The sequence below is a fragment of the Manacus vitellinus genome, unplaced genomic scaffold (genome assembly GCF_001715985.3).
Source record: "Manacus vitellinus isolate BGI_N305 unplaced genomic scaffold, ASM171598v3 scaffold_73_pilon, whole genome shotgun sequence".
In the NCBI taxonomy this organism is placed as follows: domain Eukaryota; kingdom Metazoa; phylum Chordata; class Aves; order Passeriformes; family Pipridae; genus Manacus; species Manacus vitellinus.
Window position 1 is genome coordinate 1,293,255 of NW_021940773.1, and position 22,104 is coordinate 1,315,358.

General features: G+C 44.3%; 1 protein-coding gene across 1 annotated transcript in view; it reads left to right on the forward strand.

The window, feature by feature from the left end:
- The first annotated feature begins 4,396 nt into the window (after positions 1–4,396).
- FAT4 (FAT atypical cadherin 4) overlaps positions 4,397–22,104 on the forward strand; it is a 130,213-nt gene continuing 112,505 nt past the window's right edge. Inside the window, exons 1-2 of the mRNA XM_029964532.1 lie at positions 4,397–4,516; positions 5,072–10,306. Coding sequence (XP_029820392.1) covers positions 4,397–4,516; positions 5,072–10,306 — 5,355 coding nt within the window. The remainder of the gene's footprint in view (positions 4,517–5,071; positions 10,307–22,104) is intronic.

Below are 22,104 nucleotides of genomic sequence, written 5' to 3' on the forward strand. Positions count from 1 at the left end.
ATTTGGAATGTTGTTTGACTGAGATACAGCACACGCCATAGGAAAACAGAAAAATGAATAGTTGTGTCCTCAGACAAGCTGCACTACTGGTTGTCTTTTCTTACTGGGAAGCTGAAATCAGACCAAAATGTATTTTAATACATCATTAAGTTGTGTATATGGGAACAAGGAGTATAGCTCACACTGAGAGGGGACCTGTTGGTATATCTCTGGGACACACTAAGACTGTTTTTAAGACACCTGCCTAATTTCCTGACTACAGCATTCCCCAATCCAGCGATGATGAGAAGCAAATGGATTACTGCAGGTAGGGGTACAGGAATATCTTCCTAGGGCCATGGGCAGAATTCCAACTGCCTGTAAGAAATAATGAAAATGCCCAGTGCCAAGTCTCGCATTGCTCAGGAGCGCTGTGCATCAAACAGAGCTTCTGTGCTCTCACCTTCAGCTCATCAAATACAAAACACAGAAACCTACCTGGCAGATCTGATGAATTCATAACCAGTTCCTATTCTGGCTGCAGAGTAAAATTCTCTGCCTGTTGTGATATCCAATTGTAAGCCTGAGACCTCTGAGGGCTGTGTGAAATAACAGGTACAAATTCAATTTTCATTTAGCTACCCAAGGGTAAAAAACTTGCTTAAAAACTTTTTATTCCCCCATAATGCTTTTCATTTCATTCATTAGCCCTCCACTCGCTTCTGTACTTTCTGTGCCTTCCAGTACAACATTTCAGCAGCATCATTGCCCACTTTAGGCAAAACAGCATTGGAAACACATCAAACATCACAGCCAGATGTGTTGATCTGTTGACACTGGACACTGAGGTCATTATTAAGACTTTGCAGTGGAGTGTGAGCTGGACAGTGTTGGGATTAGATTGCTTTCCCTGTATCTGGAGGTGAAAGCCTGATGAAGTGTTGGGCTGTGTTATCAACAGAGCTGGAGGCAAGACAAAAAGTGCAAAATGACCTTTTCTTCACTTTATTTCCATTCTCACAAGTTATGAGTGGCGCAGCGCTTCTTAGCACAGCTAACTCTGTCTGAGTTTATTTGTGTTAATCTAAAAGGAGTTAAAACTCAAGCCATACTTATGTTGATGTACCAACACTGAAATGAGCAGAGCTATTCCTAACTTAGGATAATGCAATGTGAACTAGAAGTTGGCTCAGGAGGTCTCTCTGTCATAATTTACTCACAGGCTGTAAGATCTGCAAAGAGGAAACAGATCTACATGTAAAGTTTCCATTTGGCTTCAGGGAAGAATTTTGGGAGTTCCCCTGAATTTTAAGACCTCTCTTCCAGGGCCAGCTTCCTCTAGACCAGCCTGCTCAAAGCCCTGTCCAACCTGGCCTTGAACACTTCCAGGGATGGGGCATCTACAGCTTTTCTGGGCAACCTGTTCCAGCAAGTTTGTTTTGTTTTAACATGAATAACAGGGACAAAATCTGCTGGAGGTGATGAATGATTTCTTTCCTGCTTCCAACACCACCAAATTCCTCATAACTACTCTTCCACAAGGTAGGATGGGAGTTCTCACTGCAGCAGCCCCGGTCTCATCTGAATTGCTTGGCAAGACTTGGATTTGGGAGCCACTGGGGATGACCCTATGGCTGGTAAACACTTGTCTTTTGGGGTTTTGGTTTTCTTTTCTTCTGTCCTAGACTGTCTTTTTACCACTGATATGTAGAAATAAGCCAGTGTTTGTGACAGTCACATCCTAATCTTCAGATAAACAAATTGTTCATCTTTCATGAAGCAAAATTGGAGCAGCGACAGAGAAGAGGTTGGATCCTGAGGGATGTATTGCACTGTTCCATTAACTCATTTAAAATACATCTTGCTGACAGTACCAGTGACAGTATATGCAGGTTTCTGTTGCTTAAAATCTACCATAGCCGCTTCAATTTCAATGGGCTTTTTCTTAGCCATTAAAACAATTTATTTTTTTTTTTAGAAGAAAAGTACATTTGTTTTTAAAGCATCTTCTAAGTTTGGCTACATTTAAAATAGCTCACATTAAAAATATAATACAGCTGCATTGAGAAAGTTATATAAAAAAACTTTGCCTAAAATTGTTTTGGTAACTGGAAGTTGTCTGTAAGTTTTTTATAACTTTTTGTAAACATTTTAATTTAAAAACCCTCTACTTTCTGAACCCTATGAAATGCAATTTTTGATATATGGAAACACTTCAGGAATTTAAGGAGTGGGGTTTTTCTTTTGTGGGTGGCTCATATCTAGAAATACACCAAGGCCTGCTTTACATTTATGGCTACAAAAGGCTTAAGAAAATTCTGTTTCTGAAGCAACTTGTCAATATTTACAGTCATCATATCATAGATATAATTCCAAATATTAAATTACATGGTCTGTAAACAAAAAAACCCAGATATTTTTTGATTCATTCTCATGTGGGTTGCAAAATTTTGCAATGTATCATTTTCTGGTATTATAATGCAAGGGGCACACATCATAATTCTGGTATCTAATATTGACAGGCATTATTTATGAGTGGCTAGAGTAGCATAAACCTGGTGCTTTGAAACCTATTGTCTAGATATTCTCCTGGGGTTTTTTTTTGAATTTTAGCCATTTTGCTTACCTGAAATGTACAGCAATGAAAAGGCTGATGTTGTGCTTTCATGTATTTGAATTTGCGTACTTGTGTAGCAGCATTTCTAAATTTAAGATTTGAGAGAAGAACCCAGAGGGAAGCACAAACTGTGGGCACAGAAAAGTTTGAACAACGTCAGAACAAGACTGTGCCTGTTCCACACATAAAATACTTGGTTAATGATTCATTCTGACCTATTCATTAGGGAAAGGATCAAAGTTCTTTCAGGGGGTGTCAGAATGGTTCTCAGTGCTGTATTTTTGATTTGGAGATCAAATTTAGCAGATGTGAAAAATCCCATGTAGAGAGGAAAAAACTCCAGTGATTAAGATGCGCTGAAATGCTTGAAGATCTATTCTAGTGAGGGTTGATGTTAACTTATGTTGGTAATCCTCCCCCTCCAACCCTTATAATCTTATTTCTTTCTGAATTTAGTATTACTGTTGTTTTTTGCTGACTCTATAAACTAGGGGCAATTTTGTAATACAAGTAGAGAAGTCACCTTTCTATGCTCTCGAGAAGACGCAGCGAATTGCTCGCTACAGGCAAGGGTCGATGCCCGCCTGTAGGTGGAGTTAAATATCAAAGAACTGGTGCAGACCTTAACAGCGTTACGGATCCAGGCAGGCAGACAGGACTGACGATCGGTTCTTAGTTGTCGCATCGATTTACTGTCCAGCTCCTTCCAAGAGCGCGGGAGGTGTTAGCACTTTTTTTTTTTGTAGATAACTTGCTATCTCCTACTGAACTAGTGCAGCTTGGAAAAGCAGAGCACTTTGAAGACAAAAGTCCTTCTCGGGGTCGGTAGCAGACACTGAAAAGTGCAAAACTAAATACTGTGACCCAAAGGAAAGATTCACCGTGACAACAGCACTGGCACAGGGTCCCATGGAGGGAGGGCAGCACAAGGCTCCCCAGCCTCACCGGCCCTCACAGCTGGCTGCGGCATCCACAGGGGAGGGGGCTGGTCGTGGATGTGAGGCTCCATCTCTAAAGGAAACAGGGATTTTCAGGAGCTGTTGTCCCGAAGTATCTCTTTGTGTTAGATGGCAATACCATCCGGGGACAGGAACCGCTGCTTCTTCCTTACTAACTGCTTCCAGTCAAGACTGCTGCTAATATTTATTTGATATCCCTTTTTTCATCATATCCAGGAGACTAAGGGATAACTAACTGCCTTTGACACCTTATCCTCACACACTCCTCTATCCTCTCCTCCCTCTTTTCTCGCTTCTCCGGCTTTTCCACGCTGAAAAATCCACTGCCAGGTTCATTAACTCTCTCACAAGGATAAATAAACTCTACATTTGCTGATTTGCTACGTGGCCACGCAGGATTTACATTGTCAGCTTAATTGCCGTCTGCAGGTTTGTGTTTACACCCCTGCTTGTATTCAAAGGTCAACACATGCCAAATCAAAACTTTTACTTCCAGCGGCACCGCGGGGAGATGGGATTAGGGGCTTTCCTTGTTATTTACACGCACCGCCTTTTTGGGAAGGGGGACGCTGGGGACTTTCGGTCGGTCGAGGACAGAGTTCCCTGGGGACACTGGCGCATTCCTGCGGTGTGTCACCGCTGCCGCGCGCGGCACGACAGCAGAGGGCGCTCCGGGCCCGCGGGAGGAGCGGCGCGGCAGAGCATCTCCCCGGGATAACGGGGCCACGGAGTTCCATTCAGCAACTGCCTCTGTAAAAAGTTGAGAGGCGCGCCGCGCCGCCCCGCCACATCCTCGGGGCGCGGGGCATCCCGGCCGGGGTCCCGGTTCCCTCCTCGCTCCATGGCGGGAGCGCTTCGGGAGGGACCCGCGCCTCCATCCCGGCGCTGCCGGGCGGAAAACCCAGTTCCCTCCCCTCCCGGCCCGGCCGTCCCGGTCCCGCCGCGGGCAGGCCCCCTTCAGGTGCGGGGTGGCTGAGGCGGTGTGAGGGTCGCTGCGGCGCGGCGGCCAATGGGCGCCCGTTTGGGGGGACCGGCCCCGGTGCGTCAAGAGGGCCGGATCCAATGAAGCGCCGGGCAAAGTTGGGTCCGATCGGCCGCGCGTTCGACGGACCCGCTTCCGCCCGCGAGCGGCCCGGGGAATGCCAGCGGGGCGGCGCCAGCCGCGGGCAGCGGCGGGGCGCGGGGCCCCGGCGGTAGCGGCGGCGGCTTCTGCTGAGCGGCGATGCGGCGGAGCCCCGGCGCCCCCCAGCCCCCGGAGAGCGGCGGGCGGGAGGAGCGCGGCGGGCAGAGGCAGAGCCGGAGCTCCCGGTGAGCGCGGGCGGGTCCGCTGCCGTCCGCACCGAGCGGAGCTTCGCGGTGTGAGAGAGAGGCGGCAGGGGGGAGCGGAGAGCGGCGGAGCAGCGCGGCGCCGGGCCCCCGGCTCGGGTGCGCTGCGCCCCGGGTCGCCATGGGCCGCCCCGCCGCCGCCGCCGCGGGGCTCCGCCGCCGCTGCTGCTTGTCCTGCGCTGCCGCTTAGCTGCCGCCGCAGGGAGCGCCGGCCGCCCGCCGCCAGCCGCGCCAGGTGTTCCAGGTGCTGGAGGAGCAGCCGCCGGGCACCTGGGTGGGCACCATCGCCACCCGGCCCGGCTTCACCTACCGCCTGAGCGAGCACCACGACCTGTTCGCCATCAACGCCACCTCGGGCGCCCTGCACACCCGCGCCACCATCGACCGCGAGAGCCTGGCCAGCGACGTGGTGGACCTGGTGGTGCTCTCCAGCCAGCCCACCTACCCCAGCGAGGTGCGCGTCCTGGTGCTCGACCTCAATGACAACGCGCCCGTCTTCCCCGACCCGTCCATCGTGGTGACTTTCAAGGAGGACACGGGCAGCGGGCGCCAGCTTATCCTGGACACAGCCACCGATGCCGACAGTGGCACCAATGGTGTAGACCACGGCTCCTATCGGATTGTGGCCGGCAATGAGGAGGGCCGCTTCCGCCTCAACATCACCCTCAACCCCAGCGGTGAAGGAGCTTTCTTGCACCTGGTTTCCCGTGGAGGGCTGGACCGGGAGGCCACCCCCACCTACCAGCTGTTGGTGCAGGTGGAGGACAAGGGGGAGCCCCGTCGGCGAGGGTACCTGCAGGTCAACGTCACTGTCCAGGACATCAATGACAACCCCCCCATCTTCAGCCAGACGCTTTACCAGGCACGAGTGCCTGAGGATGCACCTGTTGGGGCCAGTGTTCTCCAGGTCACTGCAGCTGATGCTGATGAAGGCACCAATGCTGACATTCGCTACCGCCTGGAAGGAGGTGATGGCAGTGGCAGTGGTGGTGGGGATGGGGCTGGCAGCCTCCCATTTGAGGTGGACCCTGAGAGCGGAGTGATCCGCATCCGTGAGCGCTTGGACTATGAGGTGCGACAGGAGTACTCACTGACAGTCCAGGCCATGGACCGAGGGGTGCCGGCGCTGAGCGGCCGGGCCGAGGCCCTCATCCGCCTGCTCGATGTCAATGACAACGAGCCCAGGGTGAAGTTCCGCTACTTCCCGGCCACGTCCCGGTTTGCCTCTGTGGATGAGAATGCGGCCCCTGGCACTGTGGTGGCCCTGCTGACGGTGAGCGATGCCGACTCCCCTGCGGCCAACGGGAACATCTCAGTGTCGATCCTGGCGGGAAATGAGCAGCGGCACTTTGAGGTGCACAGCAGTAAGGTACCCAACCTCAGCCTTATAAAGGTAGCGGCTGCATTGGACCGGGAACGCATCCCAGCCTATAACCTTACTGTGGCAGTGGCGGATAACTATGGGGCCCCACCGCCACCTCCAGGGTCTCCCACTTCTGGCTTTTCTCCTGACGGGGCCGTGGCAGCTCCCGTGAGCCGCTCCTCAGTAGCCAGCCTGGTGATCTTTGTGAATGACATTAATGACCACCCACCTGTCTTTGGGCAGTCAGTCTACAGGGTGAACATCAGTGAGGAGGTGCCCCTGGGCAGTTACGTGCGGGGCCTGAGTGCCACGGACCGTGACTCGGGCCTCAATGCCAACCTCAAATACAGCATTGTCTCGGGCAATGAGCTGGGCTGGTTTCACATCAGTGAGCACAGCGGGCTGGTCACCACAGCTGGCCCCGAGGGCGGCAGTGCCGGACATGCTGCAGGCACATCCATCTCCAGCAGGCTGGACCGGGAGACTGCTTCTCAGGTGGTGCTTAACATCAGTGCCCGTGACCAGGGCGTGCAGCCCAAGTTCTCCTATGCACAGCTCGTGGTGACCATCCTGGATGTCAATGACAACAAACCTCGCTTCAGTCAACCCGAGGGCTACCAGGTGTCCCTGACTGAAAACTCCCCATCAGGAACTGAGCTCCTTGTCCTGAGTGCTGCTGATGGGGACCTGGGGGACAATGGGACTGTCCGCTTCTCCCTGCAGGAAGCTGAACCAGCTCTGGTAGCAGTTGGCCCCTCCTCTGTGACCCCTCGCCAGATTTTTCGCTTGGATCCTGTTTCTGGCAAGCTCAGCACCATCTCGCAGCTGGACCGGGAGGAGCAGTCTTACTTCTCTCTGCAGGTCTTGGCCACTGATTTAGGCACTCCTCCCCTTTCTTCAATAGCTCGAGTTAATGTGACTGTCCTGGATGTGAATGACAATAGCCCCGTGTTTTACCCCGTTCAATATTTTGCCCATATCCAAGAGAACGAACCAGCTGGAACATACGTGACCACGGTGTCTGCCACAGATCCTGATCTGGGACCCAATGGGACAGTCAGCTACAGTATCTCAGCTGGAGATAGCTCCAGGTTTCAGGTCCATGGCCAGACAGGGGTCATCACAACAAAAATAGCCCTCGACAGGGAGGAAAAAACTGCTTACCAGCTGCAGATCGTGGCCACTGACGGTGGCCATCTTCAGTCGCAGAACCAAGCCATTGTCACCATCACTGTCTTGGACACCCAGGACAACCCACCTGTTTTCAGCCAGGGCATGTACAGTTTTGTTGTCTTTGAAAATGTTGCCCTGGGTTACCACGTAGGTACTGTTTTTGCTTCCACCATGGACCTCAACACCAACATCAGTTACCTTATTACGACAGGTGACCAAAGGGGCATGTTTGCCATCAACAGAGCAACGGGGCAGATCACCACAGCCAGTATTATTGACAGGGAGGAGCAAGCATTTTACCAGCTGAAGGTGGTTGCTAGTGGTGGGGCGATAACTGGCGATGCTCTGGTCAATATAACTGTCAAAGATTTAAATGACAATTCCCCACACTTCATTCATGCTGTGGAAAGTGTAAATGTGGTTGAAAACTGGAAAGCTGGGCATACCATATTCCAGGCCAAAGCTCTTGATCCTGATGAAGGTGTTAACGGCGTGGTCCTTTACAGCCTTAAGCAAAACCCGAAGGGCTTGTTTTCAATCAATGAACAAACTGGTGCCATAAGCTTAACAGGGCCACTTGACATAAATGCTGGGTCTTACCAGGTTGAAATCCTGGCCTCGGATATGGGGGTGCCGCAGCTGTCCTCTAACTTTATCCTGACTGTCTCTGTCCATGATGTAAATGATAACCCACCTGTGTTTGACCAGCTTTCCTATGAAATTACCATTTTGGAGTCAGAGCCTGTGAATTCCAGGTTCTTTAAGGTACAGGCTTCCGACAAAGACTCGGGAGTGAACGGTGAAATAGCTTACAGTATAATTGAAGGAAATGCTGGGGATGCCTTTGGCATATTCCCAGATGGTCAGCTGTATATAAAAAGTGAACTGGACCGTGAACTTCAGGAAAGATATATTTTACTGGTTGTTGCCTCTGATAGAGCAGTAGAACCACTCAATGCTACTGTGAATGTTACTGTGATTCTGGAGGATGTAAATGATAACAGGCCCCTGTTCAACAGTACTAACTATGTGTTTTATTTTGAAGAGGAGCAGAGAGGTGGATCATATGTAGGTAAAATAAATGCTGTAGATAAAGACTTCGGGCCAAATGGTGAGGTCAGGTATTCCTTTGAGCATTTGCAGCCAGATTTTGAGCTGAACACAGTAACTGGGGAGATTAGAAGCACTCATCAGTTTGACAGAGAAGCTCTTATGAGACAGAGGGGAGCTGCAGTATTTAGTCTTACAGTAATAGCCACAGATCAGGGGTTGCCAAAGCCTCTAAAGGATCAGGCAACTGTACAGATCTACATGAAAGACATAAATGATAATGCCCCCAAATTTTTGAAAGATCTCTACCAAGCTACTATATCAGAATTGGCAGCAAATCTGACACAGGTGCTGAGAGTTTCTGCCTCAGATGTTGATGAAGGGGTTAATGGATTGATTCACTACTCTGTAATCAAGGGAAATGAAGAAAATCAGTTTGCAATAGATAGTAGCACAGGCCAAGTGACCTTAGTAGGCAAACTAGATCATGAGGCTACTGCGTCATATTCCCTTGTCATCCAAGCAGTAGACTCTGGAGAGGTTTCCCTGAGTTCAACTTGCATGTTGAGCATTGATGTATTGGATGAAAATGACAACAGTCCTTCCTTCCCTAAATCAACCTTGTTAGTGGATGTCTTGGAAAATATGAGGGTTGGTGAACTTGTGTCATCTGTCACTGCCACTGATTCTGATTCAGGTGACAATGCTGACCTGCACTATAGTATTACGGGGACAAACAACCACGGGACCTTTAGCATCAGTCCCAACACTGGTAGTATTTTTCTTGCAAAGAAACTGGACTTTGAGACTCAATCTCTGTATAAGCTAAATATAACAGCGAAAGACCAAGGAAGGCCACCGCGGTCATCTACTATGTCTGTGGTAATACATGTTAGAGATTTCAATGATAATCCTCCTAATTTTCCTCCAGGAGACATCTTTAAATCGATTGTTGAGAATGTTCCTGTTGGTAGCTCTGTCATTTCTGTGACTGCCCATGATCCGGATGCGGATATTAATGGGCAGCTGACGTATGCAATCATTCAGCAGATGCCAAGGGGTAATCACTTCCGCATAGATGAAGTGAAAGGGACAATATTTACCAACGCTGAAATAGATCGGGAGTTTGCTAATCTCTTTGAGTTAACAGTCAAAGCCAGTGATCAGGCCGTTCCTGTGGAGACCAGGCGATTCGCTCTGAAGAACGTGACCATTTTGGTGACAGATCAAAATGACAATGTTCCCGTGTTCGTATCACAAAATGCCCTCGCAGCTGACCCCTCGGTTGTGATCGGCTCCATCCTAACGACAATTATTGCTGCGGATCCTGACGAGGGTGCCAATGGAGAAGTGGAATATGAAATAGTTAATGGAGATACTGAGACTTTCATCGTGGATCGCTACAGCGGAGATTTAAGAGTAGCCTCAGCTTTGGTACCTTCTCAGCTCATATACAATCTCATAGTTTCTGCCACGGATCTTGGCCCTGAAAGGAGAAAATCCACCACTGAAATGACTATAATTCTGCAGGGGGTTGACGGGCCTGTTTTCACTCAGCCAAAATACATAACCATCTTGAAAGAAGGTGAACCCATTGGGACAAACGTGATATCTATCGAAGCAGCGAGTCCGCGGGGCTCCGAAGCTCAGGTGGAATATTACATCGTCTCCGTTCGATGTGAAGATAAGAGTCTTGGGCGCCTCTTCACCATCGGGCGCCATACTGGAGTCATCCAGACCGCTGCCATTTTGGACAGGGAGCAAGGGGCGCGTCTCTACTTGGTGGATGTTTATGCCATTGAAAAGTCGTCGGTTTTGCCTCGCACGCAACGAGCAGAGGTAAAGGCTTATTCAGTAATTTTTTTCCCTGTCCTTCCACTCCTGTGTAATTCCAGGATTATGATTGAACTTCTTTCGCTGCAGTCATCATGTCGGTATTGGCCATGAGAACTGGCTGGTAGATAATTGATCTCTGAACAGCTTGTCTAGTGTCTCCAGTCATGGAAGTTCTTGCAATCCCTGCCTGGCTAAGACCCTGAGATGATAGGTTTCCTCACACGCTTCCAATTTAGGTTGCTTTTCTACCTAACTCACTGATGAGTGTGAAAATGGTCTTGTTTCTGTTTCTGGATGTGACAGGTGGTAAAAGCATAATGTTTTACTTGGCAGCTTTCCTTATCGCAAAGCCATTTGCCTTGACTGAAGGGTCTTTAAATGTTCTCTACCTGACTAACTTGAAAAGCAAAGGGTGGAAAACAGGTGTCATGTGTGAGGTACAAATATTCTATTTGCTCTGTCTTCTGAGCCACAGAGCTGATCGTTTACATCCTTCCTGCTGTCTTTGGGAATTCTGAGAAGCCTGGGATGAAAGAGAGTCTTGTGTTTGTTTTGAGTTGCACCGTCTCCTGGAGCTGCTTTCTATGCTTCACCATGAGCCATTTAACTTGCCATTCCTGGAAATTTGGGGCTGGCACTGCTAAGTGGGTCAACCAGCAGAGGATGCTGGTAGCATGTAGTGGTTGAGCCATTTCCCTTGCCAGCTGAACATGCTACCTCAATACTGCATAGCCCTGTGGGTCCCAGGCATTACCCCCAGCTGTACTTGGGGGAATTATGCTTTAGTTTTCAGCCACCAAGGATAATGTGGTGATTTGTGGTTTTTCTTCTGTTTGATTTTTAGCAGAAGTGATATTTCTAATTCTTCCTTGTGTAGCTCTTCCTCTTCATAGCTGCTTTTTTGTTGTTTTTACTGCAGTTTGAGTGTGATCTGTGTAGGTATGTAACCTCTCTGCTATACTGGCAGTGACTGATGCTCTACCAAGTAATCATCCGGGAGGGAGTTTTAGCACTGTTCAAACTCAAAGATTTCTTAGCACGTGTGAGAGAGCACAAGCCTAGTGTGTGTGCTGTGTGCTGTTGGTTATCACATTTTGAAGTGCAGTAGTGTACTGAAAAATCAGCTGTTCTCAGAGTGCTGCTCTTTATGAGAAGATTCCTGTTATACAGGCTTCGTACCCATGCTAGCAAAGATTTGACCTTTATAATTTTTTTCTTATTATTATGTCATATTTTGTCTTGACAGACAGTTGTTTTGAGGGTCAGGCATTTGTCAGTGGGTATTTGGATCATAATCCTTCAACTTTGAGTCTGAGCAAAGACTTTATTGATTGGGAAGGACTCAAAGGAGTCCCAACCCTATGGTTGCAATAATCTTGCATGTTGTAAAAGCATTTAATACAAGTATTTGCTGAGCAGGGAAGAGAACAACCATTGAAACTTTAAACAAATTTTACATTGTTGAATACAAACCACTTCTGAAATCAAAAGCAAATGTTTTATTCTGTAAAGACCATTGAGAGCCATAATTGGGAGCTAGGATTTCTTATTACTGGTTGTATCTTTATAGCTTCTAAATTGTGTCTTCTCCCAAATGTAATTAGCTTACTGTGCTTCTTTAGAATTGTATTATAAATTATAATCAACTATCAACTTTAAAAAACATAACCATATGCAGTCTTTCTCTTGACTGATTGGATTTCTCTGGAATGGCTTTTGCTGTCCAACACGTGAACATGAACTACCACAGTGACATTCTTTGTGCAAGCCGACTGTCAGTGGATGCTGAATAAGCAACACAGCCTTTTTTTCCATGTTTCTCGTGGATGGCAGTGTTTTGAGGGTTTAGTCTGATGTACATGAAAAAATAGCCAAAAGTGAGCAACCCACCTTAAAGCTCACTCATGCCAAGGTATCCACACAGCAAATGTGTAATTCAGAAGGTTTAGTGTTTTATTGCAGCCCTGGTTTTTAAGGTGATGGTTTGAACAGTGGTATAACCAGAACACTGATGAGGGACAATAAATGTGCATGAACCTGTAGAATATCTACAGCTACAAAACTGAAGTGTTCTTTTGTCCATAATTGCTTCAACTTTTTTTAATGTATACATGGCAAGATGAAGACTGGCTGATTTTTATATTCCCTCAGGAGAATTAAGTTGTAAAACATCAGTCCAGATGTGCAAAGTCTTATAGGTCTAGTACCACTGTACCTGACAGCTCTGTGCCAGATAACTTTAATATAAGTTTTGTTTTTGTTTGGTTTTGTTTGTTGGTTTTGGTTTAGATTTTTCTTTTTTTTTGTCTTTTTACTTTTTTGGCATACAAGCATGAGTATTGTGTATTTTCTTTCACTTACATGATTGTCCTTCCCTGCCCGCCACGCTTTCTGCCCCGATGCCAGAAATCATCTTAATTGTGCCATGGCGTGTGAGTGAACCATTGAGCACAGAGAGCCACCCAGTGTTAAACCTGCTGTCTGAGATTGGTGAAGAGCAGCAGTAGTTAGAAAGTTAATAGGCCTTTTGACTAATGTAGACTTGAGGAATGGGTTTGGGTGACAGATACCTGGTGTGAAATAAAGATATTTACAGCTTTGAAACAGTGGCTAGGCTTTGTCTTGCCATCAGGCAGCATAAAAGAGGAGCAGGCTTGCATGAAACCACTTTCTCCAGAACTGAATCAATCCTTGTCCTTGGGAAATGGTGTGAATATTTTTTCCCTAAATTCTGACACTATTTTTTTTTTTTTAATAATATCAGATACATTGAAAAGATCCACTTAGTGCTCTAACTGAAATGGAAAGTCTGTTTCCAGTATTTCTCATCCTTCCCTGGGGTTTGCCCTATAGGATCAGACTATAGACCCACTGATTGCACGTCTCTCAGGATCCTATGTAAGTGCTTTCCGAACTGAGGGTCCAGGGGCATAGCTTTGCAATGGCAGGACTTTGAGAATCCCTTGCTGAGCCCAAAGCAGCTGACATGCCTTGAAACTGGACAGTTTTCAGTGAAGCAACAGCAAAAAAAGTTTAGAAATGAAGACATTTATTTACAATTTGTGTACTGCTTATTTATTTTAGCAGTAGCTTTCATCTTGTGTATGTTTGTGTGCTTGTTATTACTATACGGGGAGAAAAGTGTGTGTGCAGGGGTGTGTCACAAAAGTGCAACTAGTAAGGTAAAGCTGTTTTCAAGTACCAAATATTTGAGATTTGTAAAGAAAACCCAAGTGTTTCTTCCAGTGTATTTTACAGCTAAATGGTATAATTTTGGATATAATTATTGAATTTGAAAGCTTTTTTAAATTTTATTTTGGACTTTCATTCAATTTCTGTGTAATCTGCAGTGACAAACCAGAGGATTTGACATTGTGTGAATGTGTTTGGTGATCAGTCTTAGCTTTTCCCCCTCTTCTGTTAATCATTAGGTGTTGCACTGTCGATCTCAGATTAAAAAAAATAATATAGGTGTCCTGAAGGGATACCTTCTGCTTGCCATTTTATACTTTTCTAAGTATTTTTGCTAGGGAAAAAACCCTCAGCAGTTGCTTAACTCCTTTTTCTTGTTTCTCTAACAGAAATTCTTTTTTATCCTCTTCAGGCAGGGCTGAGGGTTTCACCACCATGATTTTATATTTAATATAGAATGACTAATGCATATTGGCATCACTTGTCCACCACACGACTTTACTCAGGCCTGCCTCCCTTAAAAATGATCCTATGCTGTGGGATATTTTGGGTGGTCGTATGTTGTACCCTGTTTTGTGTCTAGCAGCAATAATAGGAACCCAGGGACAATACCTCATCTTCTCTGCTGTGTTACCAGGGATTAAATGGAATTAGACAGGATCTCTAGTTTGCATGTTTAACCCTTCAGTGGATGGCTTCCTTGGAAGCCATGGATTTGCTAGGAACCAATGTTCCCTATACGTGTGTATCTATCTATCTATCTCTATCATATATAGTGACATATGTATGCCAAGTGAGAGGGTAGGAGTTTGGGAGGTGAACTACTTGTTCAGTTAAACATCTTTCATATACTTTAGTAGGTTCATACTTTCCAAGGAAGTGAGAAGAAGGGTTTAAATGAATAAAGTATATAAACTTTAAATGAAAGATTTAGTGGTGGTATTGATTTGAAAATGGAAATACTTGGAGAGGCAGATCAGTGATCCTTACTTTTTACCTGTAAATGTTAATATCCTCTCAAAAGAGGGGAGATTGTCTTCATTCTCTGACAGGGAAACATGAGACACTGAGTTTTCTTTTGCACTTGTGTGTTCGTAGCTGCATCTTCTAAGTGCTTTGTGACTCACACTATTGGGAAGCTTGGACTTCCACACTGGGGAAGTGTTCATTATTCATTCAGGCAAGATGTGGGGATTTTAGACAATGCTTACTGCTGGCTTAATACATGGGAATTAATGAAGACAGGCAGAATGAATGGCCTTGTCCTCCTGCAAAGAAAATCATAGGACATTTTGCCTTGACTCAGTGTGAACTGCAGCCACGGCTATAAACCCACGATTGCATGGTGTAAATAGTTGATGTGGAGCTTTTTTGTCTCAACCCAGCCTACATCCTGTGGCTGAGCTAGCTTTGTGTCCCTTCTGCACCCTGCAGATCCTCGCTGGACCTGGGAGTGAGATGGAGGTGCTCAAACCTGTCTCCTCCATTGCAGGTTTCTAGTGCAGAGCTCCAGAAACCCAGACTAAGAAGGGGAATATGCTGCTAAGCAGGAATGACAGAAAACATTGCAGAAAAGACAGCCTGAGCCATGGAAGCACGATGCATCCCTTGTGATGCTTGGGCTGGGTATGTCTTCAGGGATGTGGTGTTAGACTCAACATCCGTTTGAGAGAGGAAAAAAGTGTGCACTGGTGGGGGCGAAACGCTGAAGGTGCTACTTTTCTTACCAAGCTGGCTAACAGAAGGCTTTAAATTTAGTAAAGGGAATTTGAAACCCACTTCAGAGAAGTCTTATCATTTACCAGGACAAAGAAGAACAATGGGGTACTCCTTCTATTCATACTATTTATAAATCAGTTTATTCTTAAACGATACATGGCACATCAATTGTTACTTGACAAAGGAAACTGCTTATGAAACGTTGGAGTAAACAATGAAAATCTGCTGCCTTGTCCCAGCTCCAAAGCCAGTGTTTTTTCTTCCTACAGCTGATTTATTATTTAAGTTACTGCTGTCACTTGCACGATCTGAAAGAGGATCTCCAAGCTTTCCTTGAAGGGGGAGACGAATGTGCCTTATGTGGAAAATTATTCAAAACTAATTTGTGTGTTTCGGTTCAAAGTCGTTCTCTTTTTTCATCCTCTCTAATTTCTTAAATGATTCTACCTTGCTACATGTTCTTAATATCTAGAATTTCTCATTTCTTTGCTATTTTAGCAACCTCTGGGCATTTTGGTGTGTGAGGTCGCTTCATAATTTTTATGTTAAAATTACTAGACTTTTAAAAACAACATTCTTTATTACGGAAAATATTATTTTTCATGTCTCTAATGCAAACACGAGAAATAATAGCCAAAAAAGCAGCGCAAAATTTTCATGTGCTTATTTTTGCTGTGTTAAATTCTTCATACAAATCTCTAAATGATTCTTGGGTTCTGTCGATGTTAATAAGTGAGCCCTTTTCCATGTAAAATGATACTCCCAGAGCTGTTGGAGTGCAGGTTTCTTTCTATGGATTAGTGTTAGGTGAAGCAATCGGTGGCTGTTCATTTAGAAGAGCTCCAGAAGTTGGTCACCAAAGCCTACTCACCCTTTAGGTGTCTCCAGTTCTCACCAGTAGCTTTACTGGGGCAAGACTGTGTGGTTGGTGGCGTCTGAAATCTTTGCTATTGTCTTTTCCTGTTTCCTATGCATATCTTGAACTCTGAGACTGCATCTCATCAAAGGATTCTTGCACCCTCTTGACTGACAGAAGGAGGCTCCAGATGTTTCCATGGTCTCTTCGGAGTCTTTTCAGAGGTTGGATTTTGACTCTCTACTCCAAGGGCTACTTCCCACCTCTCCAGTAGCAAGGTGCCTGTTCAATTTATATCAGGTCCTCAGCATGACATAGTTCTACTGGTACAGTTTGTTTTAATTGTGTCTAGACTAGGGAGTAGCATTACTGTTAACTCAGTTGGGTTTCTTACCCCTGTAACTGTGTCTGTGCAAAACCTGTATGTAGACAAGCCCTAATGCTCTCAGGTTCTAATTAGAAAAGGAATTTATGGTGACTAAAATATAAGTAAAACAAAGAGTTTTCCTAACACATTCCTGCAGTCTGGAAAAGGGATGCCAGATCAGAATGGTACATCAGTACCATACTGATTTGTTTCAGTAAATTTATAGCCTGACTTTGCTTTGCCAAGAATAATACCAGATATGTTATAGAAACTGTGTCTTTGTTTTACTGTGATGTTTCTCTCTATTCTAATAAATCTTTTTTTTAATTAGACCCTCAGTCTAGACTGTCAGGCAGGTTTGTTTTTATAGTGATCTATTTTTGTTTACTTCCTCAGAGCAAAAACATACCAAAAGGACAGTAGAACAGATGGAAAGTGATAGCCATGATCACACTGTAAAAATACATAGAGTGGTATTAGTTAATGCAAAAGAATTTCAAAGAGCCTATTATGAAGTGGTAATTTATGTGCCAACAGCTATGCAAAAAGTAATGAAAACCAGCATTTGCCTTAGCATTTCATGCTCTGCAGTGCTTGCACATACATACAAACTGTTAGTAGGCTGTTGCTTGTACTGACACAGTGATCTTAAATAAGTGGATAAGAGTTCTACTATACTTAATGCTGCCATCCTGACCTACAGACAGAAAGACATGCTCATGTTGAAAACATTCAGCAGCCCCTTAGACTCAGACGGGTGGAAGGAGCTTTAGGGGCTCCTTTTGGAGAAGAACATCTTCTTGCAGTGCATTACCTTCCCCCCCTCTACACTCTGACCTAGAGGTGGCATCATCCCATGGCTAAATTTAGGTTCCCTCTGGTAGCCATGTTGAGAGAAGATAACTCCTAAGAGACTTGGGAAGTTGATTTGGATCCTCTAATAGAACTGAAACACAAAGATGGGTTTTTTCTCACAGATCTTTAAGTGAAATGAATGGGAATCACTTTGAGATGTGCCACAGGGCCAAGTATGGGAAGGATCATCAGCCTTAACACAAAATTGTAGTTCTCTTGATTTCATATATTCGCATTTTCCAGCCTCATGCCTGGCTATGCTCTTCTAAATATGCATGTATAGGCGCGTGTCAAAATAATTCTCACTTCAGGCACTCGGTTGGGCTTGGAAAGAGACCAAACTGGGTCAAGCAATGTTGTGGTTTTCTCTGTAGGATCTGCCTATCCTGTTTTTGGTTCTCATTGGGTACCTCTCTGGAACACTCCCAAGCAGGAGGCAAGCCTCAACTTGCCATTACGAGCAAAGAAATGTGTAAAAGGCAAGGGAAGCAGAGCAGTGTGACTCTTTGTGTTAGTTTTTAGGAGATTCAGAAGGGAAGTAAGAAGAACCCACTTGTTTCTTCCGTAGTACCTGTGATACCAGATCAGTGATGAAGATTCCTATCACTTTGTGTCCTTGTAAAAAGTCCCTTTCCAGCTCTGTTGTAGCCCCTTTACATGCTCAAAGGTCTCCCCAGAGCCTTCTCCTCTCCAGGCTGAACAACCCCAACTCTGTCAGCCTGTCTTCATAGGAGAGGTGCTCCAGCTCTCCTGTCGTCGTTCTTATTTAGGTCTGTACGAACAGCACTGATAAAACTGACGAGCTGGAGACTTAGTGTTTTACAAGTTACTTTTGACTCATTTCCAGGCCCTTAGTTGGATCTCTCTTTTATGGGGCATCTTAATACTACACAGCATAACTGTGTCTGTCGCTGATGGGATCGAAGAGGAGATTTATGAGCTGTGTTATGAGAGCGACCGCTTTTGGAGGCCTCCATCACAGCGTCATGACTCATTCCTGTGTTCTCTCCTGGAGAGCAGAGCTGGACCAGTGCTGGAGCACCCTTGTGCAAGTCCTGTCTTTGGGAGCAGGGCCCGCAATCCTGCCAGGGGCTCTCTGCCAGGCCTCAGATATGGAGCTTCTTTGGGCTGATGCATAGCTGTGCCTGATACTGCTGCTGATGCGAGTTTAACACCTACTGTGAAGCAAAGAATGAACAAAAGACCGCTTTTCAACCAATGAGTTTTGCTAGTGAGTGTTATATTTTAGTTATAAAATAATTTCTTTCCTTAAGTACACCTTTGGAGATATATTCATTTTTAATGCTTCTGAAGCCTTTTAAAGATGTTTTTGTTTAAAATATGAATGAGTAAAACATTAACTTCAGATTTTAGGCAAATGCTTTATATCTAGTCCTCTTCGGGTTTTAAAGCAAACATTTCAGTTTTGGTAGCTGCAATATTTCTTGAAATATAATCCAGGAGAAGAGTGTTAGTTCTAAGAATGTATATGACATTTCACCTACACAAACTGTAGTCCTCTTTTTAAGCTATGAACAGAATGTATATCCTACTGGGACCAAATTAATTTAAAAAGCATCCAACACTAGATAGTGCTGAATTACACAAAGCAATGGTAATTGACTGTCAAAACAGGAATTTGATGTGTAGCATCCTGAAGCAGCTGGAGAGACAAAAAAACCCAGGTTTACATCACAGGGCATATGTGTATATTAAAATAAAAGAGACACTACTTCAAGCTGGAGGAGTAGATTTGCCATAGGCACTGTGTATGGGGAAATATGTGATTCTATTTCCCCTGTAGTGTACCAGGAGATAAATTGTTCCTTGGAGAGCTAGAGAGAGAACTGAGTTGAGGGCTTTTCATGTCAACTCCTTTTTGGATCATTTTTGATAAATTAAGAGAATTCTTCTTAAATAGTTCAGAGGAATAAATAAGATGCCAGAGCTATGTTTTACATCTGTACTGTATGTGTTTAAAGCTTGAATTTTCCATAGGGATTTTCTTCTATAATATTACACTTCAGGTTTCCTGGTGTTTTCTCCTTTTCTCATTCTTTGTTCTTTTAAATACAACATATCTTTTTAATCTATCAAAATGTCATGCTTCTTGAAATGTTGAAGACGTGTTGCAATTACAAGGCTGTTTAGAAACAGAAGGCAAACTTAATAGTTTATTGCACTGTTATTCTTTCAAGACTGACATTTCTGTGTGTATTTAAATGACTTTTTTCTGAGCATGATTCTATTCCCTTTGAAATTTGCTTAAGAAAGTTTTTATGCCCGTCTGCTTTGAGAAAAGAATTTGAACCTTTATGATTTCAGTGAACAAATTTAATGAAAATCCAGATTTTTAACCCCAGTAGGGTCATGTCAGATTGTCTAGAAACTAATTTATGGCAGTGTTGTCTACTGTTTTCTTTCACTAACAGTTCTCTTAACTGCTGTGCTTCAAACTTTTGAGGAATTAGCTTGTTTTATTTTATTTTTATATATAAATTTCTTAATTCCAGATAATTCTTATGGTCAGCACTGAGAGTTGTAAGGGTTTTTGACATCTATATATCTTTTGAGCCAAGTTATCAAGTGGGGTTGGAGTTACTCAGAATAAGGTTAAGTGATTGTGTTGAGATCATAATTAAACATATGCACCAATACCTTATTATTTCAAGCCCTGTCATCAACAGACTGACCCTCGTGCTGGTGGAAAGGGGAGGAAGAGGGAGGGGACTTCTTTTTGCAGGGAAGGATGATATTGGGTAGGAGCAAGCTGCACACATGCCTGCCAAAATTGTTGGATCAGGCTAAAGGAACACAGATGGCTGAGGCTGATAAAGGTGTCTCTTATTGTGTTTTTTTTCTCCACAGTACTGTTTTGAGCTTGTGTGCGAGAGAGGGGTGAGAGGGGAGGAAGACAACTGCATGAATATGTTTATTTTGATACATTTTACAGCATAGGAAAGGACTTGTGTAAAGTCAATACTCTGTCTCGGTAGGACGCCAAAGGCTGAAGCTGAGCCCTCCTTTTAGGTTTCTGTAACAAATGAACAATAATGTGTCCTCAGGGATTTATGTCATGCTGTCCAACCTTCAGTTCTTATCTGCTAATAGAAAAATCCCAATCCACTGCTGTAAGTAGCTCCTAAAAATTGGACCAAGAAGCCTTAAAAGCACGTGGTTGCCTCTGCTCATAACCAATCTTGGTAGTAGCTCTCCTCTTACATGGCCCCTTCATGTCTTCTTAGTCCCAAGGTCATTTATTACTATAATTATTATGTTTATTACCATGCTTTTTGATGTATGTGCATCTAAACATCAATTATATACCTGTATATACAAACCACATGTGGATATATGTATGTATACACACATAGGTACCAATAATATCTTGTCCTTCGAGAAGGCAGTGCCAAAGTCTGCCTCCAGTTTGCTTGGAGGAGGAAGCCAAGCCACTGCAGGAAAGGAATGTGTAGGGGAAGAGCAAGTCCCACAGACTCTCTATCTGAGCAAAGTCCAGTTCTTCTTAGCATTTGTTATTTATTATTCTAGAAATTAACTGGTCACTGCTATCTAAAAATGGTATGTCTGAACTTTAAAGCTGCTTGCAGAAATAAATCGCTGTCACCAGACAAAGTCGTGGTTCCAAGTCTGTCAGATCTGTTCCACCCATGAGCAACACCATCCATCAGGGCAGGGCTGAGGAGAAGGGAGTAGAAGCAAGACCTTTTTTTCCTGCATCTATTTAAAGCAAAGTCTTAAAGAGGCAGTTTCATTAGAGGACCTTAAGATTCTTGTCTTGTAAATGATGTCAGTAATGTTCTCCTGCTCGTGACAGCTGGAAATCCACAGGATGTTCTTGCTGGTGTACATGAAAGAAAAATGGTACTTGAGGCTTCATGCTAGGGCAGATAAGTTTCATTTTGAATAGCTTTTTCAATTTGTAGTCATTAGGTTGAGATATTGCAGTTGTTTTTCATAGAAACTAAGATATTACAAATCTAGTTGCAAAGCCGTACTCCTAATGGTGTAACTAAGCTTCATCCAAAACAGGGCTATTTGGTCTATTGCTTTCTAAATACTCTTTGTCCTTCCTTGATCATCCCATATGTATATGTTTTTAAAACAGACATAGAAATACAATTTTTTTTTTTTAAGCAGTAAAGCTGCCCAAAACTGATGGAGGGAGAGAGGGTTTCATTCTGAGATTCAGTGCTATAAAAATCAGTGTGCTTTTCTGATTCCATGAGGTCTCACATGTGCAAACAGTCTCTTCTATAAATACACCATAATATTATGATTATTAATTGTGGCTACCACTACACAAATAGAAAAATAAATGCAGCCCAGCTACATTCCCCCTTAAGAAAAAAAAAAAAGGTTCTTTGTGTGAGCAGGAAAATACTACTTTTTTTTTTTTCTGTGAAAATATAACATTGTTATTACAGCTTTGGCTCTGTAAAGGATGAACGAGCATGAGAATCTGGATTATATAAAAGAAATTATTACTAAACAGTGGACTGATTTTTTGAATTATGCTAATTTTCCATCACTGTAACTATATTTTATTTAGTTAAATTACTCTTAATTTACATTGGTATAACCAGGCAGAAAATGAGGCCCCGAGTATGTAAGAAGGACCTTCTATTTGTGTAAATTAAAATCTATATTGAAAGTGACACAGAGTAAACACTAAACATCTAACAAAAAGCTTGCCCTTTGCCAAGGAAATAAGGAAATCAAGACGTTCTGGAGTCTATAATTAGGCTCTTTACATGGCTGTAGCTCTGTAAAAAGGAATAGAGGACAATGGCA